This window comes from Phyllobates terribilis, unplaced genomic scaffold, assembly GCF_046119375.1.
Source record: "Phyllobates terribilis strain yellow unplaced genomic scaffold, ASM4611937v1 Scaffold_12__6_contigs__length_324123572, whole genome shotgun sequence".
NCBI lineage: Eukaryota > Metazoa > Chordata > Amphibia > Anura > Dendrobatidae > Phyllobates > Phyllobates terribilis.
Genome location: NW_027362772.1, coordinates 147015634 through 147040573, shown reverse-complemented (window position 1 = coordinate 147040573; position 24940 = coordinate 147015634). Strand labels below are relative to the sequence as shown.

Here is a 24940-nt window from a genome sequence, read left to right as displayed (position 1 = left end):
TGTGTGTTGCTGTAGCAGTGCTGTATGGGTATTTGTGTGTTGCTGTAGCAGTGCTGTATGTGTATTTGTGTGTTGCTGTAGCAGTGCTGTATAGGTATTTGTGTGTTGCTGTAGCAGTGCTGTATGTGTATGTGTATTTGATTGTTGCTGTAGCAGTGCTGTATGTGTATTTGTGTGTTGCTGTAGCAGTGCTCTATGTGTATTTGTGTGTTGCTGTAGCAGTGCTCTATGTGTATTTGTGTGTTGCTGTAGCAGTGCTGTATGTGTATTCGTGTGTTGCTGTAGCAGTGCTCTATGTGTATTTGTGTGTTGCTGTAGCAGTGCTCTATGTGTATTTGTGTGTTGCTGTAGCAGTGCTCTATGTGTATTTGTGTGTTGCTGTAGCAGTGCTCTATGTGTATTTGTGTGTTGCTGTAGCAGTGCTCTATGTGTATTTGTGTGTTGCTGTAGCAGTGCTGTATGTGTATTCGTGTGTTGCTGTAGCAGTGCTCTATGTGTATTTGTGTGTTGCTGTAGCAGTGCTCTATGTGTATTTGTGTGTTGCTGTAGCAGTGCTCTATGTGTATTTGTGTGTTGCTATAGCAGTGCTGTATGTGTATTTGTGTGTTGCTGTAGCAGTGCTCTATGTGTATTTGTGTGTTGCTGTAGCAGTGCTCTATGTGTATTTGTGTGTTGCTGTAGCAGTGCTCTATGTGTATTTGTGTGTTGCTGTAGCAGTGCTGTATGTGTATTCGTGTGTTGCTGTAGCAGTGCTCTATGTGTATTTGTGTGTTGCTGTAGCAGTGCTCTATGTGTATTTGTGTGTTGCTGTAGCAGTGCTCTATGTGTATTTGTGTGTTGCTATAGCAGTGCTGTATGTGTATTTGAGTGTTGCTGTAGCAGTGCTCTATGTGTATTTGTGTGTTGCTGTAGCAGTGCTCTATGTGTATTTGTGTGTTGCTGTAGCAGTGCTCTATGTGTATTTGTGTGTTGCTGTAGCAGTGCTGTATGGGTATTTGTGTGTTGCTGTAGCAGTGCTCTATGTGTATTTGTGTGTTGCTGTAGCAGTGCTGTATGTGTATTTGTGTGTTGCTGTAGCAGTACTGTATGTGTATTTGTGTGTTGCTGTGGCAGTACTGTATGTGTATTTGTGTGTTGCTATAGCAGTGCTCTATGTGTATTTGTGTGTTGCTGTAGCAGTGCTCTATGTGTATTTGTGTGTTGCTGTAGCAGTGCTCTATGTGTATATTAATGTGTAGATAAAAGAATCATCGTAAAGGATCATCTTGCACAAGCAGTGTATCTTAGCTACATAAATAGTACCTGAGATATTCTGCTTCTAGTCCACTTGTCAGGTGGTTATTTTACCTTTCTGTAATCTACCATTTGATATAATTAATTCCACTAGTAGTGGAGTCTGCAGAACCCCATCCATGTTAATCGATCGCTCCACTCATTGCTGCTTATTAAAAGATTACAAATTCCAGAGCCCTCCCATCAAGTTTCGCTGTAAACAAAGCATTTTAAAGCAATGCCGAAAAACCTTTGAAAACATGGTGTGATTAGCGAAACATGTCAGGAGGGCTCTGGAATTTGCATTCTTTTAATAAGCATCAGTGAGTGGTATAGCGTATTAACAGCTACTGTGTTCTGTTAGCACCACTGTGGAAATAACAAGATCAGACAGTAAATTAAAAAAAGATGAAAGAACTGCATGAGTGGTGGACTAGAAGCAGAATATCGCATGTACTCTTTATATAGACAAGATACACTCCCCCACTCCACAGACATATATATATATATACATATATATGTAAATAGGATAGGTGAAGAATAGAAGGCCAGTGAGTATACAACCCTCAATAAACCTACAGAAGCATAATTAGGATGGATGGCGATATATAACAGAAAAAGTAACAACTGCTTTACTCTAGCTGGTGTGGCACCAAACCCTGATGCGCATTTCGGTGACATGCCTCCATCTGGGGGTCGAAGTTATTGAAAATAACCCTGACCTGTCCATTGAGCTGTTCAGAACTATTTACCTCATGCACATCATACCCAAAGACAACTTTGGTAGATAATTGAAAATTAGATTTTTTTAGGCACCTATAATATAACTTATGATATTATTTTCTCTTTTAAGCGTTGTTTTATTTTATGTATGTACTAAATAGTTTTTTTTTATAAACTAAACATCAGATCGTTCCTACCCAGTCAACAGCGCCAAGGAAAGCCGCTAATTTTTTTTCTTCATTTGGATAGCATGAGGGGACACCCTATAGCATGCCCAACCACATCAAGCCCTGCCCAATGTATCATCTCTTCTGGATTGTTCCTTTAAATGGCAAGTCAATAATCTTATCTGCGTAAGTGATAGAAATAATATCTAGGTGCTGATATAAACCACTCGAGAAAGGAGAAAATGCCAAAGTTTGGCATGGTTTACAGCAGAGCTCTCTAAAGAGCCATGGGTAGGAGACCACTTGCTTAAATGCTCTACTTTGAGGACTCCTTTAATTATGGAGCTATAAATGTGCATTTCATGGTCTATTGCCATAGTAAGGATACTCAGAATAATCGATACTGTTGCCAAAAGAGTAAGGATAAATCGCAGAGGTCCTATCCACTTGCCGCCATGTCTTGGCTTCACTCTGTAGGTCAGATATGATTGTAGCCAGAAGTAAACAATACCAATGACAAATGCCAAAAAGGCTCCGATGAGGTGAGTTTCCAGCTGACTGGATTGCTGTGGAATATAATAATTATTATTATTTAATTTTAAAGCACTTTTAATTCCATTGTGCTTTACATGTGACGAGGTTTACATACAAAATACATATATAAATTACAATGAACAAACAATGACAGAGTGGTACAGAAAAGGAGAGGGTCCTGCCGTTACAGGCTTACAATCTACAGGATATTGGGAAAGGAGACAGAAGGTTGGGATGTTGGTGCATCTCCAGTGGTAGTGAGGTGGCAGTGGGGTTATTGTAGACTTTCCTGAAGAGATGAGTTTTCAGGTTGCGTCTGAAGGAGTCACATGTGGGAGACAATCGGATGTGTGGAGGCACTGAATTCCAGAGGATGGGGGAAGCTTGAGATAAATCTTGAAGGCAGTTGGACGAAGAACATACAAGGGTGGAGGAGAGAAGGAGGTCTTGTGAAGACCAGAGATTACGTTTGTGGAGGTATCGGGAGATTCGTTTGGAAATGTATGGAGGAGACAGATTATGGACGGGCTTGTAAATCATGGCTAATAATTTAAACTGGATTTTCTGGAGAATTGGAATCTAGTGAATGGCTTGGCAGAGAAGTAGCGAGGAGCATATTGCTGATACACAATCTGGGATTCTGGACAGCAGAGAAGTGACATCTTGGCTAGAAAGGTAGATATGAGTGTCATCAGTGTATAGGTGGTACTGGAAGCCATGGGACTTTGAGTTGTTCCAGGGCAAAGTCATTGATGGAGAAGAGTAGGGGAGCTAGGACAGAGCATTGAGGGACACCAACAGAGAGAGGGATGAGTAGGTAGTATGGGAACAGAGACGCTAAATGTGTAGAAAGTGAGAGGAGGAGATCCAGAAAAGGGCAAGGTCTGTGATGCCAAAGGAAGATTTGTAGTAGAAGAAGTGGCCAACTGTGTCGAAGGCAGACAACAGGTGAAGGAGGAGGAGTATAGAGCATGGTTTGTTTAGCAGACAACAGGTCATTTATAACTTTGGTTAGGGCTTGGTATTGTCATGTCTGAAAAAGTCGGATCTATCAAAATACAGAATGATTTAAATTGTATGTTAAAATCCGAAAAGAGAGAAAAATTGAAAGGCAGAATTGCCTTTTTTTGTCACCACACTTACCAAAAAAAGAATATAATAGAAAGTGTTATATATACAAGAAAGTTGTATCAATTAAAAAGACAGATCAGGGAGCAAAATCAAGCCCTCACACAGCGTCATTAATGCTCTGTTATATGTACATGACACATCACTGGAATCAGGATCTCTGCCCCTATATTATGCTACTCTCAGATTACATACAGTGCCTACAAGTAGTATTCAACCCCCTGCAGATTTAGCTGGTTGACACATGCGGAATTAACTTGGCATCGTGACATTTGTACTGTAGATCAGCCTGGAAGTGGGAAATGCACTGCAGCAAATTTTTTTTTTTTTTTTTTTTTAAAACGTTAAAAGTTAATTCAGAGTGTCATTTATTATTCAACCCCTCAAACCACAAGAATTCTGTTTGGTCCCCCTAAAGTATTAAGAAGTAGTTCAGGCACCAAGAATAATGAGCTTCACATGTGTGGATTAAAGATCTCTTTTGCCAGCCTTTTCTGACTATTTAACACCCTCCCCAAACTTGTGAACAGCACTCAGACATGGTCAACATGGGAAAGACAAAGGAGCATTCCAAGGCCATCAGAGACAAGATCGTGGAGGGTCACAAGGCTGGCAAGGGGTACAAAACCCTTTACAAGGAGTTGGGCCTACCTGTCTCCACTGTTGGGAGCATCATCCGTAAGTGGAAGGCTTATGGAACTACTGTTAGCCTTCCACGGCCAGGACAGCCTTTGAAAGTGTCCTCCCGTGCCGAGGCCAGGCTTGTCCGAAGAGTCAAGGCTAACCCAAGGACAACAAGGAAGGAGCTCCGGGAAGATCTCATGGCAGTGGGGACATTGGTTTCAGTCAATACCATAAGTAACGTACTCCACCGCAATGGTCTCCGTTCCAGACGAGCCCGTAAGGTACCTTTACTTTCAAAGCGTCATGTCAAGGCTCGTCTACAGTTTGCTCATGATCACTTGGAGGACTCTGAGACAGACTGGTTCAAGGTTCTATGGTCTGATGAGACCAAGATCGAGATGTTTGGTGCCAACCACACACGTGACGTTTGGAGACTGGATGGCACTGCATACGAGCCCAAGAATACCATCCCTACAGTCAAGCATGGTGGTGGCAGCATCATGATGTGGGGCTGTTTCTCAGCCAAGGGGCCTGGCCATCTGGTCTGCATCCATGGGAAGATGGATAGCACAGCCTACCTGGAGATTTTGGCCAAGAACCTCCGCTCCTCCATCAAGGATCTTAAGATGGGTCGTAATTTCATCTTCCAACAAGATAACGACCCAAAGCACACAGCCAAGAAAACCAAGGCCTGGTTCAATAGGGAAAAAGTCAAGGTGTTGGAGTGGCCTAGTCAGTCTCCTGACCTTAACCTAATTGAAAACTTGTGGAAGGAGCTCAAGAATAAAGTGCACATGAGACACCCAAAGAACCTAGATAACTTGGAGAAGATCTGCATGGAGGAGTGGGCCAAGATAACTCCACAGACCTGTGCCGGCCTGATCAGGTCTTATAAAAGACGATTATTAGCTGTAATTGCAAACAAGGGTTATTCCACAAAATATTAAACATAGGGGTTGAATAATAATTGACCCACACTTTTATGTTTAAAATTTAATAAAATTCAACTGAGCAACATAACTTTTTGGTTTGTAAGATTTATGCTTCTGTTCATAAAACCTACTCTCGTTTGCAGTTTGAAGGCTCTAACTTATTTGCATCTTATCAAACCAGCTAAATCTGCAGGGGGTTGAATACTACTTGTAGGCACTGTAGCAAAAACCTGCTGACAGATTCCCTTTAATAATAGCTCTCAGTGCAACAGTTGGCCACTACAAGTGAAGACTCACCTGAAAATTACCAACCATTGAAGTTCCTAAAGCACAAAGAAATCCCAGAGCGAGGGCCACAGAATTTACATGGGAATGGCAGCCGTAATCTCTGATTTGCTGAAACCGTATAACACAGATCCAGACCACTAACAAAAAAGGACCAAAACGGGATTAGAACATTATAACAACTGTAAATATTCATTAGTATTTTAGATTTTTTTCCACATTAGGAAATTATAAAAATAAAGGGATTCGGTCACATTTGATGACAGGTAATTGTTTTCTATCAGTTTCTGACCTAGCCATATGTAATGATGTCCATGCACCACAGCCGCTATTAGCAATATTGGGCTGGAGTGGATGGCAGAGAAGAAATCATAGAATGTTAGAGTTGGAAGGGCCCTCCAGGGTCATCATGTCCAACTCCCTGGCACACCAAGTCCAAACTCAATCATGGCATGTAGGGGTGAAGTATTGGGGGGCAGGATTGTACTGATGGTTGAGAAAGCGGGTAAGCATGAGCTGAAATAGAAGGACATAGTCAGAGTGGTAAAAGGCGGTAGAGGTAGACTAGGATAGATTGGCTCTGGCAGCATAGCCTTAACTAAAAGCTTGATGTGGCCAAAGGAAACTGATAAGACAATATTGGCATTATATTAATAAAGTGGGGGAAATAAGTATTTGATCCCTTGCTGTTTTTGTAAGTTTGCCCACTGACAAAGACATAAACAGTTAATAATTTTAAGGGTAGGTTAATTTTAACATTGAGAGATAGAATATACAAAAAAAAATCAAAAAAATCACATTGTATAAATTTAATAATTTTATTTGCATTTTGCAGTGAGAAATAAGTATTTGATCCCCTACAACCCATTATGAGTTCTGGCTCCTACAGACCAGTTAGACGCTTCTAATCAACTGGTTACCTGCATTAAAGACAGCTGTCTTACATAGTCACCTGTATAAAAGACTCCTGTCCACAGACTCAATTAATCAGTCAGACTCTAACCTCTACAACATGGGCAAGACCAAAGAGCTTTCTAAGGATGTCAGGTACAAGATCATAGACCTGCACAAAGCTGGAATGGGCTACAAAACCATAAGTAAGACGCTGGGTGAGAAGGAGACAACTGTTGGAGCAATAGTAATAAATACAAAATGACTATCAATCGACATCGATCTGGGGCACAATGCAAAATCTCATCTCGTGGGGTATCCCTGATCATGAGGAAGGTGAGAGATCAGCCTAAACTACATGGGGGGAACTTGTTAATAATCTCAAGGCAACTGGGACCACAGTCACCAAGAAAACCATTGGTAACACATTACGCCTTAAAGGTTTAAAATCCTGCCGTGCCCACAAGGTCCCCCAGCTCAAGAAGGCACATGTGCAAGCCCATCTGAAGTTTGCCAATGAACATCTGGATGATTCTGTGAGTTATTGGGAGCTATGGTCAGATGAGACAAAAATTGAGCTCTTTGGCACTAACTCAACTCGCCGTGTTTGGAGGAAGAAGAAGGATGAGTACAACCATAAGAATATCGTTCCAACTGTGAAGCATGGTGGGGGAAACATTATACTTTGGGGGTGCTTTTCTGCAAAGGGACATGACGACTGCATCATACTGAAGGGAAAATGGATGGGTTCATGTATCGCAAGATTTTGGCCAACAACCTCTTTTCCTCAGTAAAAGCATTGAAGATGGATCGTGCTGGGTCTTCCAGCAAGACAATGACCCAAAACATACAGCCAAGGCAACAAAGAAGTGGCTCATAAAGTAGCACAGTAAGGTCATGGAGTGGCCTAGCCAGCCTCCAGACCTTAATCCCATAGAAAACTTATGGAGGGAGTTGAAGCTCTGAGTTGCCAAGCGCCAGCCTCAAAATCTTAATGATTTAGAGATGATCTGCAAAGAGGAGTGGACCAAAATTCCTCCTGACATGTGCAAAACCCTCATCATCAACTACGAAAAATATCTGACTGCTGTGCTTGCCAACAAGGGTTTTGCCACCAAGTATTACGTGTTGTTTGCCAGAGGAATCAGATACTTATTTCTCACTGCAAAATGCAAAAAAAATTATCTAATTTATACAATGTGATTTTCTTGATTTTTTGGGGATATTCTATCTCTCAATGATAAAATTAACATACCCTTAAAATTATAGACTGTTCATGTCTTTGTCAGTGGGAAAACTTACAAAAACAGCAAGGGATCAAATACTTATTTACCCCACTGTAGGTACAATGAAGCTGCAGGAGCTTGTGGTGCTAATTAGTGTCCTGTTAATTTCTATGGACGTTAGAGAAAGAGAATAGCTCATTCGCTCTTAGCGGCTTGCATAGCCCCATCTTTAGTGGTCAGTGCATGGAAATCCATGAAAGGCTGACGTCAGAATAAACTTTTGAGTATTAAAAATGTGGGTAAGTTATAGAGGTTATGTTAGGTGACTACATTAGCACTAGACATGTAAGATCTCCCATACCTTCTTAGCAGCTTAGTAGCCTGCTAGGAAAGAAATGGTTTTAAACTAAGTTAATTATGGGAATTATAACAATCTTAAAAAGTACAATTCAAATAAATCTCTGTAACATTTATGTATATAAGGGCTAATAACAATTCATTCACAGTGGTCGATGTCTGCAAAATTAATGCTTAGTTTGTATAGGGCATCATATGCTGATGATTTCCTAATCTGAAACATGTCTTCAGATTACAAGTTTATACCAATCAATTATTGTATTGTATTGCCTGTGGGAGTATATAAATCATTTTTCTATATTTGCATACTTCCCCACATCTCAATAGCCAAAATTGGGAAATTTAAGACCAACCTTCTTAGAATACCAAATGCCATTAAGAAGCCCCAAAGTGGCCCACTTTTGGACAGAGTTTGTATACCCCAGGCCTTTTGCACTCTAGTTTCCAGGACTGTCCTGACAAAATTACAATATTGGGACAGTTGGAAAGTATGCATGTGTCCCATCAGAAGATCAACCATTGCAAACTATATTCTCATAATCATGGCTGGAAGGCTGCCAATACTCTTTAGAAAGTTGTCATCCTACAGCTACTACTCCCAACCTTCTCACGCATGGTTGAGGATGCATGTGTTCCTAATACGAAGAGGGGAACAAGATATCTGCAATAGGGGACAGTCTTGATACCACCATATACAGTAGACAGCATGCCAGTCCAGCCTAGATCCCTGGGTTCGGGCGACATCCATCTAATGTGTACAAGTTGCAAGAGGATCACTGCAATATTGCTCTGAATGTGCTCGGAGACTAGAAATGTCCTCAACAACCTGAAAGTTGAAAATGGAAGGGATCTGGAGGAAAGTAAACCCTTGTTTCAGTGCACCACCACTTTTTTTTTTTTGCAGCTGGGATTAGTCAAACAATCTGCTTTTTTTTAAAAGCAAACGTAATAAGGGCACTGCATAGAAAACTTAAATACCGAGCCATCATAATTAGACACCACAGTAAATATACCATATAATTAGAGCTACACTTGAGTATTAATAAATAGTGGCTGCTAATTACAGGCTGAAAAATACTTACCCAGCATCGCACCTATATTAAGAACTTGGCCAAATATACAGCTCTGGGGAGGATATGACCCGCATGCACTGTCAAGAAAAAAAAGACCACAAAATATTAGAAAAGCACTTTAAATTTTGTGACTTATAGAGGATTTTTCAGACTTCATAGCCATCCATTGCTGCATACACATTAAATGAGAGTATACTCAGAACTACAGAACAGAAGGACTTGGGTATTCTCGTTACAAGTAAGCTGAGCAGCAGTACTCAATGTCAGGCAGCAGCCGCAAAAGCAAACAAGATTTTAGGATGTATAAAAAGAGTTATATATAACCACAGTTTTTAGTATCTCTGATTTCAGTAATTCAATAGGAGCCTTCATTGTTTAAAATCAGTTCCGGGAATGTTACAAGACAGCATTACTGGGGTACTAACAACGACCGATTGTATTTACCGGAAGTAAACCATTAGGGTTCATGGAATGACTTCAGCAGAGAGGTTAGAAACTGGATGGATCTGACGCAAAAGGTATATTGTAAAATGGTAAGATTTTTTTGGCACAAAGAACCTTTGCTGAAACCAAACTACTCCTTCAGTTACATGGCGGACATTTATACGGCAAAGTATTGAAGACACAAATGGGGCAATTAATATGGCTGAAATTTATGGGGCTAACTATGTGACTTGTACTTGAAACCTGACATGTATGTGCTTTTTGAAGTGTGCATAACATTATCAATATGTGATTAGGTAATGCTACGAGCTCACCAGCATGTGGAGATTTTACGGCCCATTATGGAAATATTAAAATGGAACTCCTGAAAAAATTGCTCCGTTCTATCACAGACCCAAAAGGCAGCAGATTAATTAAGACCAGGGATGTCAAACTCAGCCACACAGAGGGCCAAAATTAAAAATTTTGACAAAGTCGCAGGCCAACCAGTATACCACATAGTCTTCCATACAGTATAACGGCCCCACATAGTCCTCCATTCAGTATACAGGGCTCCACATAGTCCTCCATACAGTATAATGGGCCCCACATAGTCCTCCATACAGAATAATGGGCCCCACATAGTCCTCCTTTCGGTATTATGGGCCCCACATAGTCCTCCATACAGTATAATGGCCCCACATAGTCCTCCATACAGTATAATGGCCCCACAAAGTCCTCCATACAGAATAAAGGCCCCACATAGTCATCAATACAGAATAATGGGCACCACATAGTCATCAATACAGAATAATGGGCCCCACATAGTCTTCCATACAGTATAATGGACCCCACATAGTCCTCCATAGAGTATAATAGACCCTACATAGTCCTCCATACAGTATAATGGGCCCCACATAGTCCTCAATACAGTATAATGGACCCCACATAGTCCTCCATACAGTATAATGGGCCCCACATAGTCCTCCATACAGAATAATGGGCTGCACATAGTCCTCCATACAGAATAATGGCCCCACATAGTCCTCCATACAGTATAATGGCCCCACATAGTCCTCCATACAGTATAATTGGCCCCACATAGTCCTCCATACAATATAACGGCCCCACATAGTCCTCCATTCAGTATACAGGGCTCCACATAGTCCTCCATACAGTATAATGGGCCCCACATAGTCCTCCATACAGAATAATGGGCCCCACATAGTCCTCCTTTCGGTATTATGGGCCCCACATAGTCCTCCATACAGTATAATGGCCCCACAAAGTCCTCCATACAGAATAATGGCCCCACATAGTCATCAACACAGAATAATGGGCCCCACATAGTCCTCCATACAGAATAATGGTTCCACATAGTCCTCCATACAGAATAATGGGCCCCAAATAGTCCTCCATACAGTATAATGGCCCCCACATAGTCCTCCATACAGTATAATGGGCCCCACATAGTCCTCCATACAGTATAATGGCCCCACAAAGTCCTCCATACAGTATACAGGGCCCCACATAGTCCTCCATACAGAATAATGGGCCCCACATAGTCCTCCATACAGTATAATGGGCCCACATAGTCCTTCATACAGAATGGGCCCCACATAGTCCTCCATACAGAATAATGGTTCTGTTAGAACCTTGCTGTTAGGTTTTTTTTCCTTTGCTGGTCACATGACCTTGTTGGCCTATTTAATCCTGCTCCGCCCTTCTGGCTTTGCTGGACTTCATTGTATATCTACTTTCTAGCTAGCCTGTGCTCTGTATCTAACTCTGTTAGTTTGCTTGGTCTACGGACCTCTATGTTCTATCTATTTTGTTTGTTCGTCTGTCTGCTACTATTTCTGTTAGGAGGTGTCCCATATTCCTCCCAGTCCTTAGAACTTGTAGGGATTCCCTCCCCACATCTATAGGTCTCCGTACAGACTAGATTAGGACTTTAGCAGGTCTGATCGCAGGATCAGGTTCCCTGTTACATCGTAGGGATTCAGCTGAGTCCTATAGTAGGGACAGATCTCCTCTCTTTCCTTAGCTTTGGTAGCAGAACATAACAGTAAGTCCAGCCTGCAAATTCTCTAAGGAAAGATTTTTTTTTTTTTTTTTTGTTCCATCATGGTGTCGGTTCAGGATTTGGCTAAACACCTGCAGGGACTCTCTCTGGAAGTGGCCGAGCTCCGTCAGCACGTGAGTAACTGTCCTGGAGCATATTTCTTGGAGCCTAAGGTATGTTTGCCGGATTTATTTTTTGGTGAACATCGAGAATTTTTTTCATTTAAAAATGCTTGCTTATTGTATTTTCGTTTGAGACCCAAGTCCTCTGGGGATGAATCCCAGCGCGTAGGGTTCATAATGTCACTTTTGCGCAAAGAGCCTCAGGAGTGGGCCTTTTCTTTGCAACCTAGTGATACATGCTTCAGATCAGTGGATAGTTTTTTTTCTGCTTTAGGACTATTATATGATGATCCTGACCGTGTGGCATCAGCTGAGACTGAGTTGAGACGTTTAAAACAAGGATCAGGTAATGTCGAAAAATATTGTACTCATTTTCGTCGTTGGTCCACTCAAACAGGGTGGAACGATTCTGCTCTGAAAAGTCTATTTCTTGCTGGGCTCAGTGAAAGGGTTAAAGACCTGCTAATTGCTTATCCTACACCTGAGGATTTGCAACAGGCTATGCAATTAGCTATACGGGTGGATAGAAGACTGCGTGCTAGGGTTAATGAGAGCAAATCCTCTGCTATGTCAGTTTCTGGTTATGATAATGTGTGTACTAACAGTGGTGAACCGATGGAGATTGGATCGGTGGCACCTCGCTCTCAAGAAAAAGACCGTCGTTTTTCGGAAGGCTTGTGTTTCTATTGCGGAAAATCTGGTCATTTGATTAAAGGCTGTGAGCTTCGTATGAAGAAAGAAAAAAAAATGGTCAGTCACGCCCGTATTGCCTGTTTAAATTCCAAGGGTATATTTTTAGCTGCTTCCACGATTGCTCAGGAAAAATTAATGGAATTTCGGGTGTTTGTTGATTGCGGGTCTACACTGAATGTAATTGATGGGGGATTCGTGGAAAAACTCAATTTAAAACCTGAACCTTTATCATCCCCCATTGCTGTGGTTTCTGTGGATGGCTCCCCTTTGAAGAATATTACTCTCAAGGTCAGTGAATTTCCTCTCACTATTAATGGTGTTCACCATGAGAAATTGGATTTGGTAGTGTTGAATAACTTGCCTTCTCCAGTAATATTGGGTTTGCCCTGGTTAAAATTTCACAATCCTGTACTGGATTGGTCTACCAGTGAAATTAAATCCTGGAGCCATAAATGTTATGACAAGTGTTGTAATGGGTGTATTGCAGCTTTGGATAGGGGAGAATTGCCTGTTCCTATTCAGGATTTTTGGAGAGTTTTTTCTGAGAAGGAATCGCAGGTTTTGCCTCCCCATAGAGACTATGATTGTTCTATTGAATTTGTCCCTGGAGCGACTCTTCCTAAAAGTCGTTTATTTAACCTTACTATTCCTGAGAGGAAGGCTTTGGAGGAATACATACAGACAAGTTTGGCCGCCGGTCACATTAGGCCCTCTAAGTCTCCTGTGGCGGTTGGATTTTTTTTTGTAAAAAAAAAGGACGGCGGTTTACGTCCTTGTCTGGATTTTCGTGAGATTAACAAAATTACGGTACGCAATCCTTACCCACTGCCATTGATTCCTGATCTGTTTAACCAGTTATTGGGGGCCAAGTGGTTCTCTAAAATTGACCTTAAGGGGGCATACAATCTGTTGCGCATGAAGGAGGGTGATGAATGGAAGACTGCTTTTAACACTCCTGTGGGTCATTTTGAGAATCTGGTTATGCCTTTTGGTCTTACTAATGCTCCTGCATTTTTTCAGAATCTGATTAATGACATCCTTAGACCTTTGATCGGTAAAAATGTGGTTGTGTATTTGGATGACATTTTGATTTATTCGCCAGATCTGGAGTCTCATTGGCGGAGCGTGCGTGAGGTATTACAGTTATTAATGGACAATTCGCTTTTTGCTAAGCTGGAGAAATGTGAGTTCGCTGTACAGAGAATTAGTTTTTTGGGCTACATTATCTCCAGCAAAGGTTTTGAGATGGATCCGGTTAAGGTTCAGGCTGTGCAGGAATGGCCTAGGCCTATTGGTTTGAAATCGATACAGAGGATTTTGGGTTTCGCCAATTACTACAGAAAATTCATAAAAAATTTTTCTAGTATTGTCAAACCTCTGACCGATCTCACCAGGAAAGGTGCTGATGCGGTTCAGTGGTCTTCTGAGGCCATTGAAGCTTTTGTGTATCTCAAGGAGAGGTTCACCTCTGCTCCCATCCTTATGCAGCCTGATGTTACTAGGCCGTTTTTGGTTGAGGTTGATGCTTCCTCTGTGGGGGTTGGCGCAGTATTGTCTCAGGATAACGGGGATGGATTACATCCCTGTGCCTTTTTTTCAAAAAAATTTTCGGAGACTGAACTGAATTACGATATTGGTAATCGGGAATTATTGGCTATTAAACTCGCATTTGAACACTGGCGCCACTTCTTGGAAGGTGCGGAATTTCCCGTTCAGGTTCTTACGGATCATAAAAATCTGATATATCTTGATGCTGCCAAGCGCCTGAATGCCCGTCAGGCTAGGTGGGCACTGTTTTTCTCGCGGTTTAATTTCTCCGTTACTTACATCCCTGGTACTAAGAATGTTAAGGCGGATGCCTTGTCTCGCAGTTTTTCTCCCATAGTCGGTGCTGAGAAAGAGGAAAACATTTTACAAGAAGGTGTTGTGATAGCTGCTTTAGACTCCGTTTTGGAAGATGAGATTCTTAAAGCTCAGGAGAATGCCCCATCTAACACTCCTCATGGGAGGTTGTTTGTGCCTGGGACCTTAAGGAGAGATTTGTTTGTTGAGTGTCACGAATCTCGGTTGGCAGGTCATCCCGGGAATCTCTGAGACCAAGAGACTGGTGGGTCGCAGTTTTTGGTGGCCTGGATGGCAGAAGGAAGTCATTAAGTGGGTGCGCCAATGTACTATATGTGCTAGATCTAAGTCCTCACATACTCCTGCTGCGGGGTTGCTTTGTCCTTTGGAGGTCCCCAGTGCTCCTTGGACACATTTGGCTATGGACTTTATAACTGACCTTCCCCCCTCTGAGGGTTTTACTGTCATCTGGGTGGTCGTGGACCGTTTTAGCAAGATGTGTCACTTGGTTCCCTTCGTCAAACTGCCCTGCGCTAAAACTCTAGCTAAGGCCTTTGTCAAGGAAATTGTCAGACTTCATGGCGTTCCTACTGACATTGTTTCTGATAGGGGTCCTCAGTTCGTGGCTCGTTTTTGGCGTGCCTTTTGTGACAGGTTGGGAATTCATTTGTCGTTTTCGTCCGGATATCATCCTGAATCTAATGGCCAGACAGAAAGGAAAAACCAGGATGTTGAGCAGTTCTTGCGTTGTTTTGTGGCAGACAATCAAGAGGGGTGGTCTGAGTTTCTGCCACTTGCCGAATTTGCTCTGAACAATCATACATCTTCTTCTGCTGGTTGTTCGCCTTTTTTTTGTTGTTCTGGGAGACATCCGTCGTTTGGGTCGTTCTCCAAGTTGGGATCTGCCGTGCCTGAGGAGGAGAATTTTTCCGGTGATTTGGAAAGAGTTTGGACGGATGTGCGTGGTAATCTTCAGGAGGCCAACAGAAAATCTAAAGACTACTTTGATAGGAAACGACAGGAGGTTTTGTTCGCTGTTGGTGACATGGTTTGGTTGTCCTCTAGGAATCTGCGGTTGAGGATTCCTTCTAAGAAATTGGGTCCCAAGTTTGTAGGGCCCTTTAAGGTGCTTCAGGTTGTCAACCAATCTGCTGTTAGGTTGGAGGTTCCTACCTCCTGGAGAATTAATCCGGTCTTTCATGTCTCTCTGTTAAAAAAAGCTGTTGTGTCGGATGGTGACGCCTCTGCCTCTGTTCCTCCGGTGGTGGAGGACGGGGAATATGAAATTTCTCGCATCCTTGACTCTAGACGGTATAGAGGTAGTTTGCAGTATCTTGTGGCCTGGAAAGGTTTCGGACCCGAGGATAACTCTTGGGTGAGGTCAGATGATGTTTCCGCGTCCAGACTTATCAGAGCGTTTCACAGGAGATTTCCTGATAAGCCTGGTCCTAGGGGATCCGGAGGATCCTCTTAGAAGGGGGGGTACTGTTAGAACCTTGCTGTTAGGTTTTTTTTCCTTTGCTGGTCACATGACCTTGTTGGCCTATTTAATCCTGCTCCGCCCTTCTGGCTTTGCTGGACTTCATTGTATATCTACTTTCTAGCTAGCCTGTGCTCTGTATCTAACTCTGTTAGTTTGCTTGGTCTACGGACCTCTATGTTCTATCTATTTTGTTTGTTCGTCTGTCTGCTACTATTTCTGTTAGGAGGTGTCCCATATTCCTCCCAGTCCTTAGAACTTGTAGGGATTCCCTCCCCACATCTATAGGTCTCCGTACAGACTAGATTAGGACTTTAGCAGGTCTGATCGCAGGATCAGGTTCCCTGTTACATCGTAGGGATTCAGCTGAGTCCTATAGTAGGGACAGATCTCCTCTCTTTCCTTAGCTTTGGTAGCAGAACATAACAGGTTCCACATAGTCCTCCATACAGAATAATGGGCCCCAAATAGTCCTCCATACAGTATAATGGCCCCCATATAGTCCTCCATACAGTATAATGAGCCCCACATAGTCCTCCATACAGTATAATGGCCCCACAAAATCCTCCATACAGAATAATGGCCCCACATAGTCCTCCATACAGTATAATGGCACCACAAAATCCTCCATACAGAATAATGGACCCACATAGTCATTAATACAGAATAATGGCCCCACATACAGTACAGACCAAAAGTTTGGACACACCTTCTCATTTAAAGATTTTTCTGTATTTTCATGACTATGAAAATTGTAAATTCACACTGAAGGCATCAAAACTATGAATTAACACATGTGGAATTATATACTTAAGAAAAAAAGTGTGAAACAACTGAAAATATGTCTTATATTCTTGGTTCTTCAAAGTAGCCACCTTTTGCTTTGATGACTGCTTTGCACACTCTTGGCATTCTTTTGATGAGCTTCAAGAGGTAGTCACTGGAAATGGTCTTCCAACAATCTTGAAGGAGTTCCCAGAGATGCATAGCACTTGTTGGCCCTTTTGCCTTCAATCTGCTGTCCAGCTCACCCCAAACCATCTCGATTGGTTCAGGTCTGGTGACTGTGGAGGCCAGGTCATCTGGCGTAGCAACCCATCACTCTCTTTCTTGGTCAAATAGCCCTTACACAGCCTGAAGGTGTGTTTGGGGTCATTGTCCTGTTGAAAAATAAATGATGGTCCAACTAAACGCACACCTGATGGAATAGCATGCCGCTGCAAGATGCTGTGATAGCCATGCTGGTTCAGTATGTCTTCAATTTTGAATAAATTCCCAACAGTGTCACCAGCAAAGCACCCCCACACCATCACACCTCTTCCTCCATGCTTCACGGTGGGAACCAGGCATGTAGAGTCCATCCGTTCACCTTTTCTGCGTTGCACAAAGACACGGTGGTTGGAACCAACGATCTCAAATTTGGACTCATCAGACCAAAGCACAGATTTCCACTGGTCTAATGTCCATTCCTTGTGTTTTTTAGCCCAAACAAGTCTCTTCTGCTTGTTGCCTGTCCTTAGCAGCGGTTTCCTAGCAGCTATTTTACCATGAAGGCCTGCTGCACAAAGTCTCCTCTTAACAGTTGTTGTAGAGATGTGTCTGCTGCTAGAACTCTGTGTGGCATTGACCTGGTCTCTAATCTGAGCTGCTGTTAACCTGCAATTTCTGAGGCTGGTGACTCGGATAAACTTATCCTCAGAAGCAGAGGTGACTCTTGGTCTTCCTTTCCTGGGGCGGTCCTCATGTGAGTCAGTTTCTTTGTAGCGCTTGATGGTTTTTGCAACTGCACTTGGGGACACTTTCAAAGTTTGCCCAATTTTTCGGACTGACTCACCTTCATTTCTTAAAGTAATGATGGCCACTCGTTTTTCTTTACTTAGCTGCTTTTTTCTTGCCATAATACAAATTCTAACAGTCTATTCAGTAGGACTATCAGCTGTGTATCCACCTGACTTCTGCACAACACAACTGATGGTCCCAACCCCATTTATAAGGCAAGAAATCCCACTTATTAAACCTGACAGGGCACACCTGTGAAGAGAAAACCATTTTCGTTGACTACCTCTTGAAGCTCATCAAGAGAATGCCAAGAGTGTGCAAAGCAGTCATCAAAGCAAAAGGTGGCTTCTTTGAAGAACCAAGAATATAAGACATACTTTCAGCTGTTTCACACTTTTTTGCTAAGTATTTAATTCCACATGAGTTAATTCATAGTTTTGATGCCTTCAGTGTGAATGTACAATTTTCATAGTCATGAAAATACAGAAAAATCTTTAAATGAGAAGGTGTGTCCAAACTTTTGGTCTTTACTGTAGGTGTGGTAGTTCTATTGTCACGGGCCAAATAAAGCCACCCTGCGGGCCAGATTTGGCCCATGGGCCAGAGTTTGACATGTATGATCTAGAGGGATCCTGATAAAGGACACATGAACCACAATCCACAAGCAGCATGTAATAGACACTGGCTATATGATTTCAACCAGGTATTTTTGACTTTGAAATGCTGAGGTATTTCATAGAAAAACATACTTTAAAAGCCACTGGGGACCAAGCTGCATGGGAGACTAGTGGGAGAGGCCTGTTACCTCCCTGGAGGCTTCTCCCTGCCCACAGCCAATGGGCAGGCCTCTCCCTACACACACACACGGCAGGCAGGGAGAAGCCTACGGGACCAGTTTGTCTGTCCCCAGAGGCTTTTAAAGGATGCGTTTCTCTGAAACCACAGCGTTACAGTCAAACATACATGACTGAAGTCTTACAGCCAGTGCCTGATACATGTTGCCCGTGAATAGGGAAGAATTTATTTACTCTCAGTTTCCTTTTAACTATAATGGGAGACATTTAGCTGGCCTTTATTTCACCAGAAAAAGTTGTTTTTTTTTCAGGCAAAAGATCAGAATTATCGACAGAGGTTCCTAACTGAGGCTCCGCCACACAGATGGACCTAACCTTAGTTCTAGTCTTTATTTTAGGGAGAAATTCTGACTTTTGCTTTTCTATTATTATCCCTTGAGTTCTATCTGTGTTTTCAATGTTCATATTTTAGTCTATGGACATACTCATATGACTGTTGTTATTGCAAAAAGATTGAAAAAAATAGTGACATGTTCATTTTGAATCTGAGTTGCTGATTAAAGGGAATCTGTCAGTAGGATCAACCCTCTTATGCCGTCTATACGGGCATTCAGGTCACTTTGCTCTTATAATCACATACAGCTGAACTTTGTCTCATTACAAACACATCTGCAGCAGCAGTTGTCCTCTCTGAGTTTCAGCTTCCATCTCAGTGAAATATATAATCACCTGATATAAGGAAAACCCTCTACCAGATTGACTGAGCCATTGGACACGGCCATTGCATACCTGAAAAAAGAATAAAACATGAGCAAACCAAAACGTCAAGATTGAAGAAATTATCTAAGGAATGTTAGAGGGTTAAGAAGGTATGGGAAAGACTGAAGAAAGAAATGGAAAGTAAGAGCTAGAGTATAAAATACATTGGTGCTAGTTATAGTACTGGTACGTTCTACGCTCAGGATACTAGAGAAGAAAATAACTGGAGGCCAAATACTTTGTATGTGTTGCCTCATTTCATTATTTCAGGAAGTTCTTAAAATGGTTCTCAGGAAAATGAAAATGGAAAGAAAGAAAAAGAGTAATTATGAATATATTCCTAAATGTCTTTAATTATCAAATCACATTCAATTTGTCTAGAGATATAATCACTACAATATGTTAAAAGGCCACTGTCTTTTACACTGAAAAAAAACCTGTTCTAAAATTAGTAGGGCAAATCCCAAAGGCATTTTTACCTGAAAATAAAAATATCAGCATTACTTGCCTAGTGTTGATCCATCTTTGTTAATATGGCTGCAAAGTCCATATACAGCACATACTGAGCTCAGCATTCAGAAGTTGAAGGCACAAGACCGCTGAGACTAATGATTGTCTGCAGTAATCTTATGCTGTAGATGGATATCACCACCCCAGTCATGTCAACAAAGACCACTGGGAAGAAGCAGCGTTGGAGTGGCAGGAGGTAGTAATACTGATATTCTTATTTCATGCAGGTCCTGCTTTTGGACCAACTTAATGTTAAAAAAGATATCCCCTTTAAGGTCCCTCCAGCATATTCTCACCTAAAATGGTTAACCACTTTCTATATAATCAGTACAAAAGAGTTGATATGGATGGTACAGGCAACTTACTAGTAAATAGTCTTTAGAAGTTCTGGACCCACTTTCTGACGCAACATCTCTTTGTAATTTGAGCCTTTCCCCTGTCAGTCTCAATTCCCCTGTTCTGAAAATGCCCACATAATTTTCCATGATTAAGAACTTCTTTTAGTCTGAAACGCGTTGGTAATTATATTTCTTTGGTTTTATTGTGAGCGCCAATATTTACGATATGGAATAAACGTTTTGAATTTTTTTTTAATCACGAATTGCCTGGAAATTTTTCTATTTTGCTATATAGTGTTTGGACACCAAGGCAGGAATGGTGTTTTTGTGCCGAAAATTATTGAATGCCTCAATAAAGGTGAGCTGGACTGCACCTGTTGCACTTATGGAGGACGAGAAGAGGCACGCCAACCATCTGTGGCTCGTTGAAATGCACTTTTCTTTTTTTCCTTATGTGTATGGAGAAATCCACCAGTGGACATTTTTTAATAAGGGTTACCGAAGGAGAAGATTAAGATGACAAAAGGACATTACTTTAGAAAGAAAGAAAACTTTACAGAACTTCTAAAGACTATTACCTGTACCCGACTTTTGTGCTATTTTGTACCGATCATATTAAAAGTGATAGACCGCTTTGTCATCACACCCTTGGCCATCATAAAGCTATGTCAAGTAATTATTAAGCAAATAATTTAGAACCTATTGAGATAAATGAAAATAGGACTCAAGACAGGATAGAAGAACTTGGAACGTTTAAGAATCTAGAGAAATAGAAGTCAGAAAGAAACAAAAAGTGTAGTGTACAGCTACGTAGATAAATTTCATAGTAAAACAACTTACACCACCCATATTCCAGCTGTGGCAAATACTGCTAGAAAAATCGGTAATAGAGCCCAGGCCCACATGTCACTACTAAGAAAGCTGAAAATCAACAAAATAGGTCAAATAAAATAATCGGCATTTTCATTGTCAAATAGACTACACACAATAGACCCAGGTATGATACAGCAATGGAGATCAAGAAATATGAGAAGCTAACAGTAAGTGAGATGACATTCATTCACAATGAGATGTTGTAAAACTTATGGACTTATTTGGATGTCCGATTTTCTCAGACTTTGGTCTGAGCTTAATCAGTTTACAATTCATTTTCAACATAGTCAAAATGCTGAATGATAAACCAATAAAAGTGCGTGACGACTCATTTTTGAGTCCAGGTGGAAGCATTTGTCACCATCTATCCACTGGAGATGTCCGAGCACTGTGCTTGGCTGTTCTAATCAGTGCCACTGATTTTTACATAGAGCAATAGGATTGCAAACCTAGTTGAACTCTTCTTCTAGCCATGATCGTCCAGCTTGGCAAAGTGAGGTCATCTGTTCTAGTGGTCGTTGGGGTTCCAAGAGGTCAGACAACCTATGATTAAACATTCATCAACTAGTGGATAGATAATACATGTTTCTGGGTGGAATATCTGTCACACACAGTGTAGGAAAGACAAAGTGCAACCCAAAGGGATGAGGAGAAGAGATCGCAGACACTAAGGAAAGAGGGGGTGGAGACGTCCGAGGCTGATTTGAAATCACCCTGTCTTCCCTACCATCCCTATATTGGTTTCTCACCAATCTCCGATCAGGAACCTAAAACTCTGTATCTCCCTAGAGCTAGGCCCTGGCTAGGGAAGGGGGGTGAGCGATAGTCAGTCCCCACTAACAACTAAAGACAGCAAGGGGAGACAGAAATGGGGGAAGTAACTTAGCTTCAGTCGACTTCAGAGAGATTACACACACGGCCTCTTAGCACCAGAGAGCAAGCAAGCAGACTGCAATAGCTCCAAGCCTCACAAGGGGTCATGTGAATATCACTGGCACCTCCCTATAGCAAACAGGAAGTATTTAAACACCCAGGCCTGGGTGTCTATTAGCCGGAGGGAGGTAGCCGCTAAGTCCTAGAGTGAGACAGATCTAAGAGGGTGTCTGTAATGCCAAATGAAGAGATCTCCTACAACCAATTGCAGGGCGACTGTCAATACCCTTCTACGCATGTTGTGTATATTTTGCACTAAGGCACAGGAATTTTTTTAATTTTTTTCATTGCCCAATTCTTAAAGCCATGGATCTAGCTGTATGACAGTTTGTTTGTTTTTTGAAAAGGGCAGCTCCAATTAATTTGTAGTGTTGCTGATGCGTACTGCAGAGCTGCCCCTATCAAAAGAATAGGAGCAGTTGTGCAGTAACCGACAGCAACGACTACACATTGAATGAAGCAGCGCTTACAGTTCAGTTCAAAGTGTTTACATCCACTGATCAGTGGGGTGCCGAAGGCCTACTGATCTGATATTCATAACCTATCCTATTTTACTTGTCAGTAAAATAAAAGTGCTTGTAGCAAAATTCTAATATATTCCACCCAGTGCTTGGTCCATGTTAGCCCCCAGCTGGAGCATGCACATGTATGCAGGGAACATGAGCTTCTATTAGCTTGAAACGCGTTGGAATTTTTTTCCACATGCCACATGGTGTGTCGATACAATGTTTTGATTTTCTTTTTTAGAACATTTCTATGAATAAATATAGCAGTTTTGATTTCAAATCCCTATTTGTTGGATTACCCTATGGATAGTCAATAGTATATTGTGTGCAGGCAACCCATTTACTGCTCTATATTTTTAGGAGGGGAAGGGTGGAAAAAATTAGTAACATCATAGTGTTTGGAGATTTCAAGGCAGAGAACTATTATGGCACCAGGTAGTAGAGCATTAAAAGCAGCTATAATGGTGGTCCCCGAGATTTTTGAGACACCTGTATAGTTTACAAATGACTCTATGGAATTTTAACAAAACAATGGGGTCAAATGCCCAAGACCAGCAAGGCAAGGAGGATGACTCGTGAGAGTGTTGCAACTCCTTTAAGATTTATCCAGTACTATGGACATGAATAAGCGTTAGATGGGCCCCTTCTTTGTGAAAAGTGTTGAAGGTCCAGTGCCCGCTGGAATGAGCCAGTCTTGAGCATACAATGTAATTTTCAAAATATTCGTTAGATTCCTCCACTTTGCCAAGATTTTACTTATTTATGAGTAGGACTGTGACCCTTTGAGATATTTTTTTACTAATGGTCTGCCAGATGCGTTAATCAATGCAGGGTCATCATTTTTGTGTCCAGCAGAAGGCAACATCAACAGCACTGCCAGTTATTACACATATTGATAAGGCCTTATCAATAAAAGCTTATTTATAGATAACAATATCAGAACTTCTGCCTTCTTTACAGTGTCTATTAATTTTTAATCAATATTGGACAATTCATCAGAATTAAGCTTAGTAGAGTTGTCTTAATTGTACAACCTTACTTAAAGTGTAGTGCTGGGGCGAGCTCTGCATGGCCCCATACAAAGCTGTAGGATATGTTCTTATAATACATAGTTAAGTAGGTTATTTTGAATTTCCACTGCTAAGCACTGAACCCCCTTCTGTAACATTGATATGACTTTTAAAAGGGAACATGCCACTTTGTACATGTTATTCAATCTGTGGAAAGTACAGTATAAAGAAGGAGAAGTGAAGCAGAATAGTATGTAGGTTTGTTGAAAAAAAATCTGTCTAAACTATTTTGTTCATTGAAATATCTGGTGTGATGTATATACAGCAGTCTGTGTATCCTATGTGATGTATATACAGCAGTCTCAGTGCATGATATGTGATGTATAAACAGCAGTCTCAGTGTATCCTATGTGATGTATATACAGCAGTCTCAGTGTTTCCTATGTGATGTACATACAGCAGTCTCAGTGTATCTTATGTGATGTATATACAGCAGTCTCTGTATCCTATGTGATGTATATACTGAAGTCTGTGTATCCTATGTGATGTATAGACAGCAGTCTCAGTATATCATGTCATGTATACACAGCAGTCTCAGTGTATCCTATGCGATGTAAATACAGCAGTCTCAGTATATCGTTTGAGATGTACATACAGCAGTCTCAGTGTATCCTATGTGATGTACAGTGGTGTGAATAAGTGTTTGCCCCCTTCCTGATTTCTTATCCTTTTGCATGTTTGTCACATTGTCATAGATAATTTTTGTTTTAAGAGGGTGGGGGCACAATCATTTTTTCACATAGGGCCTAGTAGGTTTGGATTTCTTTTTCCTTTAATAATAAAGACCTTCATTTGAAAACTGCATTTTGTGTTTACTTTGTCTAATATTTCAATTTGTTTTGTGATCTGAATTACAACAATTTTGTAAAGATGAGTGGCCAAAATCCCTCCAGAGCTTTGTAAAAGACTCATTGCCAGTTATCGCAAACACTTGATTGCAGTTGTTGCTTCTAAGGTTGGCCCAACCAGTTATTAAGTTTAGGGGGCAATCACTTTTTCACACAGGGCACTGCAGGTTTGGATTTCTTTTTCTCTTAATAATAAAGACCTTCATTTAAAAACTGTATTTTGTGGTTACTTTGTCTAATATTTACATTTGTTTTTGTGATCTGAAACATTTAAGTGTGACAAACATGCAAAAGAATAAGAAATCAGGAAGGGGGCAAACACTTTCACACCACTGTATATACAGCAGTCTGTGTATCCTATGTGATGTATATACAGCAGTCTGTGTATCCTATGTGATGTATATACAGCAGTCTCAGTGCATCTTATGTAATGTATATACAGCAGTCTCAGAGTATCCTATGTGATGTAAATACAGCCGTCTGAGTATCTTATGTGATATATACAGCAGAGTTTCAGTGTATCCTACGTGATACAGTTATATGAAAAAGTTTGGGCACCCCTATTAATCTTAAGCTTAATGTTTTATAAAAATTGGTGTTTTTGCAACAGCTATTTCAGTTTGATATATGTAATAACTGTTGGACACAGTAATGTTTCTGCCTTGAAATGAGGTTTATTGTACTAACAGAAAA

At 41.3% G+C, this 24940-nt stretch overlaps 1 protein-coding gene across 4 annotated transcripts in view; it reads right to left on the bottom strand.

The window, feature by feature from the left end:
- TMEM150B (transmembrane protein 150B) overlaps nt 1–24940 on the bottom strand; it is a 139012-nt gene that overhangs the window by 83958 nt on the left and 30114 nt on the right. For 3 of the 4 annotated variants that reach the window (XM_073656342.1, XM_073656340.1, XM_073656341.1), the window contains exons 2-6: nt 20858–20938; nt 19140–19199; nt 9222–9289; nt 5678–5805; nt 2551–2728 (exon numbers count right to left, since the gene is read on the bottom strand). In XM_073656342.1, the coding sequence (XP_073512443.1) occupies nt 2551–2728; nt 5678–5805; nt 9222–9289; nt 19140–19199; nt 20858–20922 (499 nt within the window). In that variant the 5' untranslated portion in view covers nt 20923–20938. The remainder of the gene's footprint in view (nt 1–2550; nt 2729–5677; nt 5806–9221; nt 9290–19139; nt 19200–20857; nt 20939–24940) is intronic. The other variant, XM_073656343.1, reaches the window with a different exon arrangement.